General features: G+C 41.6%; 2 protein-coding genes across 9 annotated transcripts in view; one reads left to right on the top strand and one right to left on the bottom strand.

The window, feature by feature from the left end:
- LOC311161982 (E3 ubiquitin-protein ligase MIB2-like) overlaps window positions 1-1,036 on the top strand; it is a 67,772-nt gene extending 66,736 nt beyond the window's left edge. The window contains 1 exon segment of the mRNA XM_084220046.1: window positions 706-1,036. Within this exon segment, the coding sequence (XP_084076172.1) occupies window positions 706-880 (175 nt within the window). The 3' untranslated portion in view covers window positions 881-1,036.
- Window positions 1,037-2,226: 1,190 nt separating this feature from the next.
- CDK11B (cyclin dependent kinase 11B) lies at window positions 2,227-18,546 on the bottom strand. 8 transcript variants are annotated; one of them, XM_084220189.1, is made up of 20 exons: window positions 18,504-18,546; window positions 16,798-16,929; window positions 15,523-15,638; window positions 15,108-15,232; window positions 14,349-14,487; window positions 13,718-13,848; window positions 12,448-12,570; window positions 11,193-11,288; window positions 10,961-11,089; window positions 10,160-10,225; window positions 9,488-9,663; window positions 8,960-9,050; window positions 8,620-8,741; window positions 8,203-8,308; window positions 7,564-7,685; window positions 7,315-7,422; window positions 6,449-6,565; window positions 6,038-6,186; window positions 4,600-4,789; window positions 2,228-3,628 (listed from the first exon to the last, which is right to left on the bottom strand). In XM_084220189.1, the coding sequence occupies exons 2-20, from the start codon at window positions 16,906-16,908 to the stop codon at window positions 3,536-3,538; spliced, it is 2,310 nt and encodes a 769-aa protein (XP_084076315.1). In that variant the 5' UTR covers window positions 16,909-16,929; window positions 18,504-18,546; the 3' UTR covers window positions 2,228-3,535. The 8 variants fall into 8 exon arrangements, with proteins under 8 accessions (XP_084076321.1, XP_084076315.1, XP_084076317.1 ...); XM_084220191.1 differs by having other exon boundaries at window positions 9,488-9,657; XM_084220188.1 differs by having other exon boundaries at window positions 2,229-3,628; window positions 11,193-11,291.
- Between the last annotated feature and the right edge of the window lie 355 nt (window positions 18,547-18,901).

Raw genomic sequence — 18,901 nt, 5'->3', positions numbered from 1 at the left:
ATTTTAAATATATATAATTATATATAATATAATAATAAACAACAATATATTATATATATATTTATATTTTATATTAGTACATATTTTATATTATTATATATATTTATATTTGAATTATATATAGTTATATAGAATAGATAATAATGAACAACAACATAGTATATATATTTATATTTTGTATTATTTTATATATTTATATTTGAATTATATATAGTTATATATAATATATAATAAACAACAACATAGTATATATATTTATATTTTATATTAGTATATATATTTATATTTGAATTACTAGATATATTTCTATTTGAATATTTTTACCATATTCTATTTTTTAAAAAAATATAAATATTTATATTCTTTATATTCTGCAAGAACCCTGTAAAATTTAAATTTACCCTTTCAGGTTTTAATTAGTTGGTTGTTACTGAAATATGAACAGGCTCTGGATGTATCTAAAATCCATGAGCTGGTTTAGACTTGAGGACCCAAATTCCCATCAACTTTCAGAGATTCAAATTCCAAAATGACTCATGATTATGCCCTGATTATCCACCTGAAATTAAAACTCAACTGTCTTTTGGTGGAGTCTCTGCTCTACACTTATTCAGCCAAATTTATTAGTAGAAATAACTAATAATATTTCTATTATTAGCCATAAATAATATTCATATTTAACTTCCATTCTTTTTCCTCTGCCAGCTGGTATAAAGATAAGGAACTTCTGGAATATTCCTACCCCGGTTATTTATCCCTAAATGAAGATCACATGAGCATCATTGCAAATGCAATTAATGAAGGAACTTACACTTGCATAGTGAAGAAAAAAGAAAGAATCCTGACTACTTATTCCTGGAGAATCAGACTGAAGCACTGAGCCAGCCCTGGCTTCAGCTCCTGTTTCCAGCTGGTTTTTGGCATTTTAGATTTCATCTCCAGCACTGCAACTGAATTCTCCAGCAGCTGCTTTGGTACCTTGGGCAAAAGAGACTCTGGGACTGGTGACTGGAATGTCAAACTCTTCCAGATTCCTTTGAATGATAAAGAATTTATCAAATATTTGCTGTACAGAGAATTAAAAACCTTTTTTTTTTGGTTTTTTTTGTATGAAAAGTGTCAGATGGAGCTGTGTGAACTGCTGCAAACCAGGAGCAGACTCTGCCCCAGCCCCTGGGACAGTGGGATGGCAGGAAAAGGGCAAGCTGAACACTCTGAGTATTTTCCTGCCATTTTTCACATCCTGCTGCACTGCAATAGAAGAAATTAAAAGGCTAAGCCTTAATATTACTCTTCTTTCACTTGTCAGGGGGATGAGGATCACACAAACCCTGCTTTGCTCCTCATTCCAACATGTTCAGTTCGGGGATCCACAGAAAAGCTCTTCACCCCAAGTGGCTTCCTGTGGTTTGAGGCTTTTCCTCTTATCCCAAGAGGCATTTCTTGCTCAGAGTTTGATCACTGAGGGGCCTGAGCTGCTCAGGGTTTGGTCCTTGAGGGGTCTGAGCTGCTCAGTTTGGTAATTTAGGGGTCTGCACTGCCCAGTTTGGAAATTAAGGGGTCTGAGCTGCCCAGTTTGGTAATTAAGGGGGTCTGAGCTGCTCAGGGTTTGGTCCTTGAAGGGTCTGCACTGCCCAGTTTGGTAATTAAGGGTCTGCACTGCTCAGAGTTTGGTAATTAAGGGGTCTGAGCTTCTCAGGGTTTGGTGCTTGAGGGGTCTGAGCTGCCCAGTTTGATTCTTGAAGGGTCTGCACTGCTTAGAGTTTGGTAATTAAGGGGGTCTGCACTGCCCAGTTTGGTAATTAAGGGGTCTGAGCTGCTCAGTTTGGTCCTTGAGGGTCTGCACTGCCCAGTTTGGTAATTCAGGGGTCTGCACTGCCCAGTTTGGTAATTCAGGGGTCTGCACTGCCCAGTTTGGTAATTAAGGGTCTGCACTGCCCAGTTTGGTAATTTAGGGGGTCTGCACTGCCCAGTTTGGTAATTTAGGGGGTCTGCACTGCCCAGTTTGGTAATTTAGGGGGTCTGCACTGCCCAGTTTGGTAATTTAGGGGGTCTGCACTGCCCAGTTTGGTAATTTAGGGGGTCTGCACTGCCCAGTTTGGTAATTTAGGGGGTCTGCACTGCCCAGTTTGGTAATTCAGGGGGTCTGCACTGCCCAGTTTGGTCCCTGAGGGGTGTGAGCCCTGTGGGACTGGGTGGTTCCCTGCCCCAGGGTGAGGTGCAGTGCCCCATCCACTGGAGAGGAGCTCGGAGGGGCTGGCAGGGCTGGGGCAGGGAGGCTGGGAGGGAACAGTTCCATGTCATGGCCAAACTATGCACTGGGGTCATGCTCCAATCCTCCACAGCTCCCCTGCACTCCTGCTGCTCACTGGGATCCTGGGGAAGCTTCTGGAATCAGCAATGTTCAGCTGTTTCTCCTTCAGGCTGAGGGGAACAGGGAGTTTTGTTTTGTTTTCCCCCCCAGGAAAAGAAGCAGATTTCTTTCCCAGCTCACCACAGCAACGTTCCAGCCCCACAGCCTTTCCCCAGCAAAACTCTGCAAAATGGACTGAAACTGATAAAATGTTTAGGATTGGAGTTAATCCCTTACTGGCCTGGTGCCCAGCTGTGGTTGCAGGAAAATGTGGTGTTTTCCAGATCTCCCTGTTCCCAAAACAAAGTGACAGCTTCACAAATCAGGGGCTCCAGAGGATGAGATTCCAACATGATTCCTCCTCTCCTCTTTCCCCAGAAAGGACTGGAATGTGGCCTTGCACAACCACTAAAGCTGAGTTCTTCTCTGGATGGAAAAAGGGCATGTATTTAAAAAAAAACAACTTTCACAGAAAATAAAGTTTCAAGTCTCCATATTAAATCTTTTTGATTTATAAAACAATAGAGTAATTTGTTTTGCTCCACTGTAAATACATTTACAGAACAGAAAAAAAAAAAAAATCTGGTCAGGGAGTATCAAACCCAGCCCAGCTCTCTCCTAGGATACAAACCTCATAATTGTCATTTTTCTTTTTGCCCCAAATATATTCAGACACAAACAATTTACTTACTTAAAATAAAAAATAAACTCTCTTTACTGTCACCAACATCCCACTTTGCTGCATGTGAAGCAATGAAATCCTTCACACTATTAAACAATTGAAAATGTATTTTAATTCTACAAATTTACAAGGAAAAAAAAAAAACCAAAACAAAACAAACTCAACAAAAAAAAACCCCCTAAAAATAAATCAGAAACTGTTCCAGGACTGTTATTTCAAGTTGTCCTTTGTCACAGTTTGTGATGATCCTGGGGTTTTCAGGTAACTCCAGTCCTCTAATGGAATGCAGCAGTTCAACTCCACATTGATTTATAAAACAAGAGCCTTGGAATCTGTGATAATATCTGAGTTTTTTTCACAGGGAAAAAACATCCGGTGCCCCTGACACAGAACAGAACTGGGGCACTCAAATCCACTCACATGAATGGTGCTTTTTTTTTTTTTTTTTTTTTTTGCTTTTTGGGGTTTTTTTTCCCCCCTCCTTCTTTTTTATGTTGAGTTCAAAACTTGAGGCTGAAGCCAGGTCCTGCAGCAGATGCTCCTTGATTTGTGGTGGTCAGATGGAAACCTGTGTCCTTCAGGTCATCATCACCCTGTGAAAACCAAGCACAGGGCACTGAGCAGGGGCTGGGCAGCTGCATTTACCCCTCCAAAAATCTAAACAACAAAAATAAACTACCTCAAGATGAGAAATAAATGTTTGATTTAGAAGCATCACAGTTAAAGTTATTCACAATCTTTAAATATTGCTATTTCAAAATTTTGGCATTGCTAAAAGCAGTTGGAGCGTTCCTAGGTCTGTACCCACTTTTGACTGCAGGAGAAAGAAAAAAATGGAATTTCCCTGCCAGTCCAGGTGGATCTCAGGATCCCAAGCAAAGCCCTGCCCCAGGGGAGGCTCTGTCCTGTGCCACACACACCAGCATTGACTTTGGGAAGGAAAGCTGGACTCTCCCTGGGCTTTGGGAAGAAAGGCTGGGCTCTCCTCAGACTTTGGGAAGGAAGGCTGGGCTCTCCTCAGACTTTGGGAAGGAAGGCTGGGCTCTCCCTGGGCTCTGGGAAGGAAGGCTGGGCTCTCCCTGGCCTTTGGGAAGGAAGGCTGGGCTCTCTCTGAGCTTTGGGAAGGAAGGCTGGGCTCTCCCTGAGCTTTGGGAAGGAAAGCTGGACTCTCCCTGAGCTTTGGGAAGGAAGGCTGGGCTCCCCCTGGCCTTTGGGAAGGAAAGCTGGACTCTCCCTGAGCTTTGGGAAGGAAGGCTGGGCTCTCCTCAGACTTTGGGAAGGAAGGCTGGGCTCTCCCTGGGCTCTGGGAAGGAAGGCTGGGCTCTCCCTGGGCTCTGGGAAGGAAGGCTGGGCTCTCCCTGAGCTCTCCCTGAGCTGTGGGAAGGAAGGCTGAGCTCTCCTCAGACTTTGGGAAGGAAGGCTGGGCTCTCCCTGGCCTTTGGGAAGGAAGGCTGGGCTCTCCCTGGGCTCTGGGAAGGAAGGCTGGGCTCTCCCTGAGCTCTGGGATCCCGCAGCCACTCAGCTCCCAAGCAGAGCCCAGGCCCTGGCACTGTGCCACACTCACCAGCTGGCTGTAGCCCAGCCCTCCCTCGGGGGGCCGGGGGCTGGTGCCCCTCTTGACCCTCTGCTGCTCGCTCTTGGCCGGCCAGGTGGGGAACATGGAGGGGTCGATGGGCAGCGGGGTCTCGCGGAAGTACTCGTGCTTCAGCCCGTCCTCGGCCGTGATGCGCCGCGCCGGGTAGTACGTCAGGAAACTGCCCAGGAGCACAGGGAAAAAAAGGAGATTTTAGCCCCCCAAAACTGGGAATGGCTCAGGAATGCTCTTGAGGGTTTTGTGATGTTCAACAGAATTCTAGCACTGGGTATTGGGGGTGATTCTGTTACTGGTGTTGGGTGGAATTCTATGAATTTGGTGCGATTCGATTAGTTGGGTGTAATTCTGTGAGCAGCTATTGGCATAATTCTATTGCTTTGGAATAATTTTATTACTGGGTACTGGGAATAATTCTATTAATTTGGTATAATTTTATTACTGGGTACTGGGAATAATTCTATTAATTTGGTATCATTTTATTACTGGGTATTGGGAATAATTCTATTACTTGGGTAGCATTTTATTACTGGACATTTTGTATTCATTTGGTATCATTTTATTAGTGGGTATTGGGAATAATTCTATTACTCGGTATTGGGAATAATTCTATTACCTTGATATAATTTTATTACTGGGTATTGGGTATAATTCTATTACTTGGGTAGCATTTTATTACTGGACATTTTGTATTCATTTGGTATCATTTTATTACTGGGTATTGGGAATAATTCTATTAATTTGGTATAATTTTATTACTGGGTATTGGGAATAATTCTATTACTTGGGTAGCATTTTATTACTGGACATTTTGTATTCATTTGGTATAATTTTATTACTGGGTATTGGGAATAATTCTATTAATTTGGTATAATTTTATTAGTGGGTATTGGGAATAATTCTATTAGTGGGTATTGGGAATAATTCTATTACCTTGATATAATTTTATTACTGGGTATTGGGTATAATTCTATTAATTGGGTAGCATTTTATTACTGGACATTTTGTGTTAATTTGGTATCATTTTATTACTGGACATTTGGTATAATTTTATTCATTTGCTATCATTTTATTACTGGACATTGGGTATACATTTCAAGAGAGATTTTAGATTTTCTATTATTTGGTATAATAGAATTATACCCAATACCCAGCAATAAAATGATACCAAATTAATAGAATTTTACCAATACCCTTGGATAGACAGATAAAGCTGCAATGGAATCCAGGGTAATTCCATTAGAAAATTTACAATTTTTGGTATTTCAGGAGAGATTTTAGCCATTCTACTAACACACCAGATACTCCTGTAACACAGCATTAACTACACAGCCTGGGCTTGATTTTATAAACTTTTCACAACACAAATAATTGTTTTTCTGCCCAGGGCTCCCTGGAATTTGGCACCCACTTGTTCATGAGGTCAAAGCCCTGGTCGGAGAGCAGAGCCCCGAATCTCTTGCGCAGGTTGTTGTAGGGATATTCTGTGAAGGTCATTTTCTTCACTGCTGGCAGCTCGTTGTAACCAGGCCAGATCTTTTCACTGGGAGTACCCAGATCCTGCAAATTAAAATGAAAATATCCCTTTAATAAACTCAGAGTGCAATCCTTTATTGATTCATGAGGAGCTGGGATGTATCCAGAGAAAACAGACACAACAAATCGTGGTCTCAGCCTACCCAAAGTGTGGTAAAGCAGATTAAATAACTTCTTATTTAATAACTTTTTATTGAGGCTGAATCTCTGTTAAAGAACAACAAGCACTACTCTAATGCTCCTGTTTCTAAAACCAGTTAAAATCCAAAAATATTTTTAAAATTACCTTAAAAACTTTGTTAATCTGGTCGATTTCTGACTTCCCTGGGAACAGTGGCTTCTGTGTCAACAGCTCCCCAAAAATACAGCCCACTGACCACATGTCTATGGCTGTGGAATATTCCTGGAAAGAAGGGAAATAAAATTACACCTCAGAAAAATCAGAAAGAGATTTTCACTGAGTTGTTTGGAGAGATATTGTGGCTTCTGGGGGTTTATCTGGGGTTTTTTGAGCAGAACACACACAACCAGTCCCATACCCAAGGACCAGGTCTCAATTATTCTCTCAATTATTATCTCACTGTAATTATTTCAGATTTCTAATTACTATGAATTATGATTGTACACAAATCTTTCAGGATGAGAGGTGAAAAGTCTCCACACTGATGCCTCTCTTTTCCACTCACCAACAAAGCAGCACAGCTGACAAACCAGAATTTTTTCTGGCAGGGCTCTTGGCACTGCAGAACCCTGATTTCACCCAGATTTCAGTTACCAGCAGGGAACATTCTAGAATAGTGCCACCATCTTGTTCTGCTCTCAGATGTCACAGGTTTTAGACTAATTTAAAAAGGCATTTAAAATCCAGCTGCCAAAGGTGACATTTTGCCACAATCCATGAGAAATCCGTCAGCACTGACCACATCAGCATTCCAAGGGACAAAATCCATCTGTCACCCACCCTCTGTGTGGGGAGGATGGAAGAGTTTTAGATGTCATTAGGATGAAAAATATTGAATATTCAGGATTTTCAGCTATGAGTCCCTACAAAGACCCAAGCATGCTCACACTTTGATCGTGATTTCTAAAATACAGTCAGGTATTTTATAAATGCAGCTCCTCCAGCAGCCAGAGGAACAAGGAGGAACTCACCTTTGCTCCAAGCAACAGCTCTGGAGCTCTGTACCACAGGGTCACAACCACAGGGGTGTAGGGCTTCAGGGGAGATCCATATTCCCTGGCTAATCCAAAATCTCCAACCTGAAAGGTAAAGAAGGAACATTTCCAGCTCTGCTCATTCACCATCAGTGCCACTGCACAGAACTTTGGGCACAGCTATAACTCTGTAATTCTGCAGCACATAATTTGTCCTGATTTCCTCTTTTTTTCCCTAATTCTTACTTTTAAAATGCCTGAATGACTGAGCAGCAGGTTGGAAGTTTTCAGGTCTCTGTGAAGGATCCAGTTGTCGTGGAGGTGTTTGACCCCTCGTAGTAACTGAATCATCAAAGTCTTCACTTCCCCTGGAATGATAAAAAATGCACAGAAGAAAATAAATCTACCTTTAATTTGTGTTTTGTTTGTTTGAAGGACAGAGAAGAGGGCAGGAAGGAGTGGCAAGTTATAAAAGCACACTAGAGCCTGCACTATAAAAATGTGTCACAGAACAGCAAAATCCATTTGGGCAAGTGGAATTCATCCAAATGATGCTCAGAAATTATTCTCTCATGGGAAGAGGCCAGAATTGAAGCCCAGTGTTCTTTTCCAGCTCAGCACAGGTGAAACTCCCCCAGTTTCATCTCTGAACAGCTCCACCCCAAACACAAACTGGATTCATCACCAGCTATCACCACAGGGCTCAGCCAACACCTTAATTTGGGTCAGGTTTTACAGAACAAACAGAAAAAACCAGGAAGTCTCAGTTCCAAGGAACACAGGACATTCCAAAGCAACACATGGCCGTGCCCAAAGCCAGCAGGGCCATTTGTGTTGGCCACTTTTCCAGCTCTGAGAATTCCAGGGCACTGTGGCAAGCAGTACCTGGCAGGAAAGGCTGTTTCATTGTTTCCATCAGGCTCTTGAGGTCGTGTTCCACATAATTCATCACAATATAGATTTTATCCATGTTACTGCCCACAACAATCTCCTGCAACACAGAACCAGATGAGCAAAACCTTTAAAAAGCATCCAAAATCAATTTTAGAAATGTACTGGCAAGAGGATAGAGGCTGCCATTGGAAAAAATCCTTAAAAATGGTATTTTTTCTATTAAAAAGCAGCTCATTTTTTGTAAAACATCAGATTGTGCACACAGTGATGTCTGTAGAGCCTTATGAGCTGCACACAACTGTTCACAGCAGCAAGATCAGCCCAGGGTTGGGATATTTTAATATTTAAAAGCCAAGAGGAGTATTTCAACAACAAAAGTACTTCAGACACAACAGACTGCAGCCTTACCCTGACAGTGACAATATTCAGGTGCTGTGCTTTCAGAATTGTATTTATTTCTCTCAGAGAAGTAATGGGAAAACCTTCCTTCTCCTTTTCCATTTTCAGTCTCTTCAGAGCCACTATTTCATCTGCAAAGGAAACATAACATCACACAGTTAATAATTCACATCACCAAGTGTTGTCCCATGATTAAATATTTAATTATCTGCGCTGCTTTTCCTTGAAAATGAGCAAGTAAAGAAATATTGCTGGTAAAAAAATATTTTAAATAAGATTTTGTTCATCACTGAAAAATGCAGAATGGTAATTTGCAGCCCTGAGGAAAGTGGAGGGCTCTGATACCCACCAGTCTTTTTGTCCTTTGCCCTGTACACCACACCATAGGTTCCTTCTTCAATCCTGTTCAAGCACTGGAATTCCTCCACGCTGCGACATCCCTGAAAAAAATCACAGGAACAACATTCACTCCTCCAGCATCTGGAGGAAGGTTTTGCTTTTTTAAAAACTTCAGCAACTTCACAGTTAAAATTTACCAGAAGAATTCAGCTATAAACCATATGAGAAAGGTGTCTGTGGGGTTTGTTTGTAATAATTTCTAAAGGAATCCTGGACAGAGCCTGTGTTTCAGCAGATTAATTGGATTATTCCACTCACTTTTGCACAAAGGCAGCAACTCAGCACCTTTCACATAATTAATTAGTAAAAATGTGATTTTTATTAGTATTTCTACACTTTGCTGTAGGTGACATAAGGAATAACCAGTTTCTGTTTATGATAACAGAACTCTCCTCTCACAAGGATCTATTTTCAGACAGCAATAGCAAGATAACAGATATCAATGATATCAAAAATATTCAAGAGGATGATCCCCTACCTGGAGGGCAGGAAGATATTTGGGAAGCTCCTGTTTCAGCTCGATGGGGGAGGAAGCTGGAGAATCAGGAATGTATTCCCCTTCTGTCATGGCATTGGAATGAGGGGATCCCTCCCCCACCTCCTCCTCCTCCACCTCACTCCCGGCAGAATCCCGGTCAAACCTCGACTCTGGAACTTTAAAAGTCAGAATCAGTGGTGGAAAGAGGAGCTGGAAGGATTAACTAAACTCAGCTTTAGGTAAATAAAGGTGCTGACATTGAGCACTGCATGGCAGAGGATGGTGGAGAAGCCAAATTCCTCTCCTTAGCAAAGGTGATGCTTTCAGGAATTCACCTACAGTTTCCAGTGTTAATGCAGCAGGTGAAAAAAATAAATCTTTACACCAGAATGAAAGAGAAAACTGACCCAGGATGTCTCATTCTCATTCTGGGTCTCACTCTCTGATTTTGATGAGAGTACAGGACAAAAGAACACAAAATGAAAGAGAAGGAAACATCAGCTCATTAAGCTGATTCCCTCTAATCATAAAGCTTGGAGCAGATTTCAAGGAATTTCTGAGTTTGACACGAGAATAGCATTTAAATCTTTTAAATATTTGTAGAAATAGATTTATCTAGCTGCAAAAACTCAACCAAACACTTATTTAAAACATTCAGTATTTGCATTGTACCAACTGGGATGTGGTTTCCATTCTCCCGTTCCTCCTCTTCGCTCATTTCCTCTTCGCTCACCTCCTCTGCAAAACAGAACCAAATTGGATTGGAAAAAATTCACATTTCTGCAGCTCCCTGGGAGGCAAATCCCTGGTGGAATCCTCTCCCATCTCACCAGGCTGCTGCACTGTCAGTGACCAAGAATTTCTATTTCACTTCCAACAGGGAATATGACTTTTACCAATTCTCTGGGAATTGGGATGTGGGCAGGTAATAAATAAATGATGAATATTTCCTTATTAATTGTAATTGATTTTATAGAAAAACAGCCAGCCATCAGAGCCTGCTCTTGTGCCTTTTCTTTACTAATTAGTGACAAGAATGGCTGCACTCAGACTTCTTTACTGAACTTTTGTGTTATCTACATTAATTTGGTAAAAATTTCTGAAATTTGCAACAAAATAGAATTCAAAACGACAGAGACATTTGGATTTCACCACCCCCCAAAGAAGTGCAAACTGTGCTCTGCAGAGTATCTGATGTGTTACAGAACCACCTGAACTGCTGACCAGTCAGGGAGACAAAAATGGCTCTCAGGTTTCTGATCTGGCTTCTTAGATGAAGAATTTGTATTACCTCTACACAAAAGGATAGAATGGGACTTGGACTTGGGTCTTTTCTTTTTAGTTATCTTGACCTGTGAGGTCTCAGCCTAGCCTAGACTAAGAGAAAAGGAAAATGTTCAAATAAAACAGCACAGGATGAGGAAAATAAAGAAATTCACACACCCCTGTAGCCCTGCTTGGTGAAATCCTCACCTGCTGATTGCTCAGACACCTCCTCAGAATTGCTTCCTGTCTCCTCCTCCTCCTCCTCTTCCTCTCCCTCTTCCTCAGAGCCTTCACTGCTGGACTCTTCCTCCTCCTCTTCTGAGCCTGATCCAGATTCTGTCCAGGAATAATCAGGCATTAACACTCACAGTGTTTGCTCAGCAGAGAAATTCATTACATCTGTACAATTAATTACAGCTCCTAAATTGCATTTAATCACCTGAGGAGGACTCTGCTGAGCTGGTTTTTCTCTCACTGTCACTGATGTCTTGCAAGTCTGACAGAGGATCCCTCTCTTCTGGTTTCTCTTCTTTTACTGCTGAAACCACAAAAATTAAAAACACAGTGCTAATTGAGTATCATTTCCAAGCCTCTGAATTCCCAGGTAACTGCTTCATTTTCTGCTGGCATTAAATCAGTGCTGAATATTGGTAGAATTTTAGTATTGGAAATTCAGAGCACTAAAAAAAAAATAAAATAACTATTTCACACTCTGCTCAATGACAAACAGCTTTTCTGAATTGCAGTGGTGCAGGATCAACAGCCAAAAATATGGAATATTAACCTGATTTTTAAACATGCTGTGTTCCTAAGGTCTTGTAAGATGAATTGAAACAGGGGAAAAAAGGGAAAAAAAGCACCATGGTGACAAGAATCAGCAGGACAGGGTCCCTACACACTGGTTACTGTCAGTGCTCACTGCTCCTGTGATCACCATGAAAAACCCCTGGTGGCTGCTGGGGCAGGAGCTTCCCAGGCCTTGCTGCCTGCAATTCCAGCTGATTCCATCCTGCTCTGGGTGCCTCCACCTGCAATTCCAGCTGATTCCATCCTGCTCTGGGTACCTACACTTCTTTCCACAGCTGCACACGTTAGCAAGGCAGACACAGCTTTCCTCCTTCAAACAAAGGCATTTTTATGTCACTTGTGCAAGTTCCCTACCCCCAGAATCTTCAGGTGGGATCATTTTCTGGCTTGGAAAACAAAATTCACCATCTAAGCAGAACTCTGCCTTCAGAATTTAATTTCTTCTAGAAGATGACAGAATCAGTGATGCTCACACTGATCCCTGTGAGGTCACTTTTTAAGGTAATTTATCTCCTAACCCCAAATCCAACTGGAGCTGGAGTAACCAATCCCTTTTTAACCTGCAAGGCAATTCAACTGCAGGATTTTAAAAATTCAGTCAGCTGCTTCTTTCACCACTGAATGGGGTCAACTGATTTTGAAACTTTTCCAATTGCTACTCCTACCCCTAAATATTCCATTTATCACTTGTGCATCTCCTGCAAAACCAGCACTGCTTTAGAAAAGAGACATTGGTGAGAATTCCAGAACGCCGCTGGGGCTGAGCTGGACAAGACTTGAACTGAGCACCTGGGATAGTTGTTTGAGACTAAAAATGAACTTAATTTGATTTAATTTGATTTTTACCCCAGCTGCCCCCCAAGACAGTGTAGAGTGGCAGATGCTACCTGGTTTCCTGCTCTCTCCTTGCTCAAGCTTGTCTCTCTGCTGGCGCAAGGGGCTGCGACTCCAGGGTCTCATTTTTACTTTGTCTCCATATTCTTCCCTCACTGTTCTATGGTGTGCAGAAACTAGGGAAAACAAAACCACAAGAAATTGTTACATCTGCCTAATTAGAGTTGTCCTGTCTGCCACAGCCATCTGATTTGAATGTTTTTCTTTTTTTTTTTTTTAACAGGGTAATGAGGAAGAGTTGGAGAGGAACCTACTTAAATCTGGGAGAATGAAGGGTTTGATTTATCTCCAATAAAATATGGATTGGTACTGCTTAGAGAAAGCTGCTGCCACGCTTAAAAACAGAAGCAAGCTGCCCTGTATGTTACAAAGTAAACACCCTGATTCTAAAGCATTAATGCCAGAGAAAGAAGTGGAAAATATGTAAAAGAATAAAACCAGCTGAGGTTTAGAAGGAGCTGACAGAACATTCAGAACAATAAAACCAATTAAATGAAAGGTTACACAGATTGAGCACTATCAGCATAAAGCCAAGCACAAAAAGGAGCTGTTTGGTATGAGCTGAGCAAGGAAGAGAAAGCAAAAAATATGGTTTGTTCTGCTATTCTTGAATAATCTCTATCACCTGATCACAGGGATGGGCTCTGATTTTTACCTCTGAAAGCTGAGACCTTGAGAGAGATCCTTGAACCAAAAATGATCTGAGCTGAGATTGCAAACACCCAACACGCTGTGCAAAGAGTTCAAGTGCAGAACTTAAACTGCTCAGGCACCAAATAATCCCACCTGACTCCCACTGCAGCATCTTCCATGCCTGGAGGACTCACATAACCTCTCCCTCTTTGCAATTTATTCCCCCAAATCCTTAAAACGTCGAATTTTGAGGGTTCAACCTCTATCCAACTGAGTCAGACCCAGCCAAAGAGTTCAGAACCACTGGGGTTGTGCTGGGTGCACAAAGTGGCACCTCCAGAAATCCTGTTTTTATGGGAAATCCCCCTGACAGGGAGAGGCAAAGACTCACTGACTGACCAGCTTCCTCAGGATACTTAAGGCACATAACAGCATCACATCATTTTATTTCCCCACGTAAAACTTAAATTTCCTTTTCCCTCCCATGTCAAAGGCCCTCCCCACTTTAATATTTGTTAAATTCTGGTGCTGTTTTAATCAAAAACACTTTCTATCCCCCCATTCCAGCACTGTGTCAGCAGGTAGGAAAGTGATAATAAATATGAAGAAGATTTATGCAGAGGGAGTCACCTTCTCTCCTGGCTTCCCTCTCCTTCCTCCTCTCCTCAGCTCTCCTCTCTCTCTCCTTTTGCTCTCGCTGCTCCTTCTGCTGCTCCCGGATTTTTCTTTCCCTTTCTCTCTCCAGTTGCTCCAGACGATCTCTGGAAAATAATTTTTGTTTGTTACAAATTCAGCAGGTGAAGAGAAGGAAAATCGGTTTGCAGCACCAAACCACTGAACTCAACTTCCTTCTCAACACCCCCAGTTGTGCATCAGTCAGAAACAGGTGGAGTTTTTCAGCTGATCCTTTAAAAAACAGCTTTAAAAGACTCAGACCAGGACTTCTCCACCCTATCAGGATTTAAGCAAAAATGAAGCCAGTCCAGTTAATTAATCCCCTGATAATCCAGATAATTAATCTCCTGTGCAAATCTGGTTTGTATTTATTTTTTTAGGTTGGAAAAAACCTCTAAGACCATCCAATCTTTTTATTCCAGTGAATTCACCTGGAATACCCATGGTAATGAAGCACTTAAAAATAATGAAAGAAAAGAACACATCCCCAGGAACACAGACAAGTTCTCACAGTGGATTTTGTTTGAAAAGCTCAGAGGAGGCAGGTGCTGGTGTCCCTCCCCAGGGGAGGGAGGGATGGATGTACCTCTCCCTCCTGGAATGCTCCCTTGCCATCTCTCTCCGTTTCTGTCTCTCCCATTCACGCCGGGCTTTATCCTGCTCTTCTCTATGTCTCTTCCTACGCTCATGCTCCCGTTCTTTCTCTTTCACTCTGGCATGTTTCCCTTGAACAAACAGAAATCGATTTCCGAGTGTTACCGCTCAAAATAATCACTGAAAGCAAAACTTAAGGGGTGAAACTGATGAGAACTATTGCCATGAGCTCTGTTGTTTTCTTAAAGGGAAAATCCTGTTCTGAAAGGGGGTTGGAAAGCCTGAAGTCTGTAAGGCTTTGCATGAATATTTGTATTAATAAAAAATGGTTGTTATTGATGGGAATGTCTCTAGAAAGGGTATTTTTTCCCTTGGCAGGTACAAAGATCAGAGGTCTTTCACTCAGTGAAGCCAGAGAGAATAGTTGTATTAAAGTAAAAAATGGTTGTTATTGACAGGAAGACAAGGGGAATGCCTCTACAAAGGATATTTTTTCTCTTGGCAGGTACAAAGATCAGAGGTCTTTCACCCAGCGAAGCCAGAGAGAATCTTATCAGGCTTCAAGGAGTGAAAGTGACCTGTGTCCCTGTCCCAAAGTGATTTCTGCCCTCTCAACCACGCTCACACCCCTGTCATTCCCCTAAGGGCACTAAAACACCCAAGAAATAACAAAGTGTCAATTCCTCTCTCTGTGATTCCCTCAGTCAGAGTTACTGATATTTATTCCACTCCCAAGAGCGGCAGGAAACACCTTCTGCTGAGTGGCTCCTGTGCCTGCGCTTCTCTTTCCTCTTCTCATCCTTCCTGTGATGGGTTTTTTCTTTCCGGGACATTTGCTGGGGTGGTTTGATTGCCAAGGAATCATCTTCTTCTCCCCTGGAAGGCAGGACAGGAATAAACCCAAGGGAAATCCAAAGATTTCCTTGTCTGGAAAAGATTCCTATTATTTATTGGGAATTTATTTATTATTTCCACAATAAATCAAAACCACCATAACACTTCAATTAGTTAAATCTGGTCAAATCTTAACCAGTGCTTCAAAAGCTACAAAAAGGATTTTAACTTCTAAAATTTCATTTTCCCATCAGATATTTGAAACCCTCTTCTCAGGACACTGAAAGGTTAATTAGAGGAATTTTTTTCTTTGTTTATTTCCTCATTCTTACCTGTCTTCCATGGAGTCTTCCCTCCTGTAAGGGGAGTTCCTGATGGTGATTTCCATGCGATGGTCTCTCAGCTCCCCCTCTTCAAGAGAATCCCTCTTGGAATCCCTGTCATCTGACTGAGGGAACAGCACAGAGAAATTTATATTGATTTTTATGGCTCAAAATGAATAAAATTAAATATTACTGAAATCTTCCACTGCTGGCTCAAAAATTCAGCCTGGACTGGTCACCCCTATAAAATCCTGATTTGTGACAGCAGCACTTGGAGCTGAAGTGCATTCATTTGCCATAATTAGACTAAATTAAACACTGAGGAGGAGTGCAGTAATTATTGTGTGGGATTTTCTGCAATAATTATTTGGAACAAAGCTGTACAAAACCAAACAGCAACATAAAAGTGATTCCAAACCCATAATTTTAACCCATTCTTCCATAAAAACTTTAAAGCTGTTCCTTGAACTGCAAGCTCCAGTTAATTACTTCATTTATTTTAATTTAGTTATATATATTTAAAATTTATTTCTTTAAAATTAATTTAATGTGTTTAAACATTATTATATACAATTATCTTAATTAAAATTGTTACCTACATTAATTTATTTATTTTTTCTGACCAATAGCCGAACAGCAACATAAAAATTATTCCAAACCCATAATTTTAACCCATTCTTCCATAAAACCTTTAAAAGTTGTTCCTTGAACTGCAAGGCCCAGTTGATTACTTTATTTATGTATATTTTTATTTCATTAAAATGAATTAATTCATTTAAACATTAATTATTGTATACAATTATATATAATTATCTAAATTCAAATTAACTACATTAATTTATCTTTTCTGACCAATACCCAAACAGCAAAATAAAATTTATTCCAAACCCATGATTTGAACCCATTCTTCTAAAAAATCTTTAAAAATTGTTCCTTGAACTGCAAGCCCCAGTTGATTATTTATTTTTATTTGTTTAAAATTAATTTAATTATTGTATATAATTATATACAATTATCTCAATTTAAATTATTAACTACATTAATTTATTTCTCTTTTCTGGCTAATAACTATAACAAATCCCAGTATATCATGCAAGACCAATGAAATCTTCACAAAGCACCACATTTTTGTTAAACTTTGGAATAAGAGACCACACAGAAAAAACTTCAGCATCAGAAAAAATCAGGAGAAAATCAGGATCCAGGCAGTGCAGCCCATTAAAATGCAGTTTTCTTTGAATAAAATAAATAATTCCATTAAGTGAGTCCCAAAGGGCAGCTTACATTTTTCATACGTTTGATCTCTGCCTTCTCCTCTTGCTCCTTCCTTCGTTTCTTCTCCTGGAGAATCTCATCTAAAGTCTTCACCTTCCAAGAATCCTTTTCATCACCCATTTGAGTTCAAAAAAACACCCTCTGTAAAAAAAGGAGGAGACCTTGACAAACCCACCAATAAATCTAAATAAATCTATTTTACACCCATTTTTTTCAGTGCAAACATTGAATTTCTGTTTTTGAGTAAAGCCACGCTGGAGTTGGTTTATGGTGGACAAAAAATGTTTGTTTTAAACCCAAAGGAAAGACTATGCTGAGAGCTCAGGGAGCTGCTGGAGGGCACAAAAACCAATTTATGGCCAAGGTTTGGTGCCACACATTTAATAATAACCCGGGGGGAAAAGGGCACAGAATGCAGAATTTATGGGATATGTGGCAAAACTCCTGAGAGAAGGAAGAAAATAATGCAGGCAACGGTGCTGAAATCAGCTGTCACTGAGGAAAAGGTAATTCCAGCACCACCACCGAGAAAGGCACTAATTAGCATGAGAAGTGGAAGAGCAATTAACCCAGAGAAAGCAGAATATTCATTAACAAGAGCACTAGGTCATTTATAGCTCATGAACACACGAATCCTTTGGTTTATTGAGATTTATAAATCTCAATTTATTAAAAAAAAATTGCAAAAATCTGCACACCAGAGGTTTGATTTGTGGAACACCCTGAGCACCTGAGAGGAACAGGGGATTTGTCTTTCCAAACCAGCTGTGGGTGTGCTGGGAGATAAAACCAGCACTGGGAGAGAAAAGAAACAATGGGAAGGATTCCACTGATTGATGAATGGAAATAGATATTTGCTTTTATAAATAAACTTTAGGATTGCTGATAAATGAAATTAGACATTGAGAGATGAAAGAAACAATGGGAAAGGAAAACCCCCTAAATTCTGTAAGAATTAAAAATGAAAAGGGAGAGTTGTACATTAGAGGGGAACCTTTGGTATCAGGTGTATCAGGGACTCTGAACCTCTCAAGTACCTCAAAAATGGGGAAGAAAGACCCTAAATTCTGTAAAAATTAATAATTAAAAGGGAGGGTTGTACATTAGAGGGAAATCTTTGGTATCAGGAAGTCTGAACCTCTCAAGTACCTCAGAAATGGGGAAGAAAGACCCTAAATTCTGTAAGATTTAAAAATTAAAAGGGAGGGTTGTACATTAGAGGGGAATCTTTGGTATCAGATGTATCAGGAAGTCTGAACCTCTCCAGTACCTCAGAAATGGGGAAAGAGAGAAGGGAAATGTGGCTGGAAATTGGGATAAGAAGGAGGCTGGGTCCTCCAAAAATGTGAGACACCCCAGGGGAACGCCCTATGGCCTCTCCCTTTATTGGAATAAAGTAAAAACACTCTTCTGTCTCCTTTTTGTACATAAACCTCTGGTGTTTATGAATTAATTTTCCTAACGCACCCAGCTCTCCCTCTCCTGTGGCACACCGCGGAACGGAGCCGATGGCGGCCCCGCGGAGCCCCGGCGGGACCGACCAGGCCCGCGGCCCTCACGGAACGCCACCACCCACGGGCCCGCCCGCCCGCCCTCAGCGCGGCGCTTCCCTCCCAACCCCGAGAGCCCCGCGGAGCCCTCCCGGTGTCCCCCCCAGCCCCGGTTTCCCCTCAGACCCCCCCGGTGTCCCCTCAGCGCCCCCCGGCCCCGCTCACCGCCGCCGCCACCGGGGACTGCGAGCAGCCGCGCGCGGGTCACGCGTCACTTCCGCCCGCCGCCGCGCGCCGATGACGTCAGCGCCGCCTCACGGCGCCCTAATTAACGCGAGGCGTTAATGAGGCGTTAATTGAGGCACGGCCGGGCCGAGCGGCGTTAATGAACCCGCGGGATGTGCCGGGGCAGCGATAAACGCAGCGCAGCGGCGGATGGAGGCCTTGTCAGCACAGGGGTTAAGTTTAATTCAACATCAGTTAAAGTGCGGAGTTTGAGTGAATAAACGAAATTGGATGGAATAAATTGAAGAAATGGAATTGAATAAATTGAATAAATTGAATATATTGGATTGGATGTCTTGGTTTGCAACCAAAAAGCTTCAATTCCTACGTGGGAATGA

This window comes from Fringilla coelebs (assembly GCF_963513975.1).
Source record: "Fringilla coelebs genome assembly, chromosome: 22".
Classification (NCBI taxonomy): domain Eukaryota; kingdom Metazoa; phylum Chordata; class Aves; order Passeriformes; family Fringillidae; genus Fringilla; species Fringilla coelebs.
This window is presented reverse-complemented; position numbering and strand designations above follow the sequence as displayed.

Bases quoted from the DNA above. Each gene is read 5' to 3' on its own strand.
- CDK11B (XM_084220188.1), bottom strand. From the start codon at position 16,908: ATGGGTGATGAAAAGGATTCTTGGAAGGTGAAGACTTTAGATGAGATT. The intron at 14,488-15,107 runs GTGTTTCCTGCC...TGTTTGTTCAAG, and splicing joins CAGGAGCCACTCAGCAGAAG to GGAAACATGCCAGAGTGAAA. The intron at 10,226-10,960 runs GTGAGGATTTCA...TCTGTTTTGCAG, and splicing joins GGTGTCTGAGCAATCAGCAG to AGGAGGTGAGCGAAGAGGAA.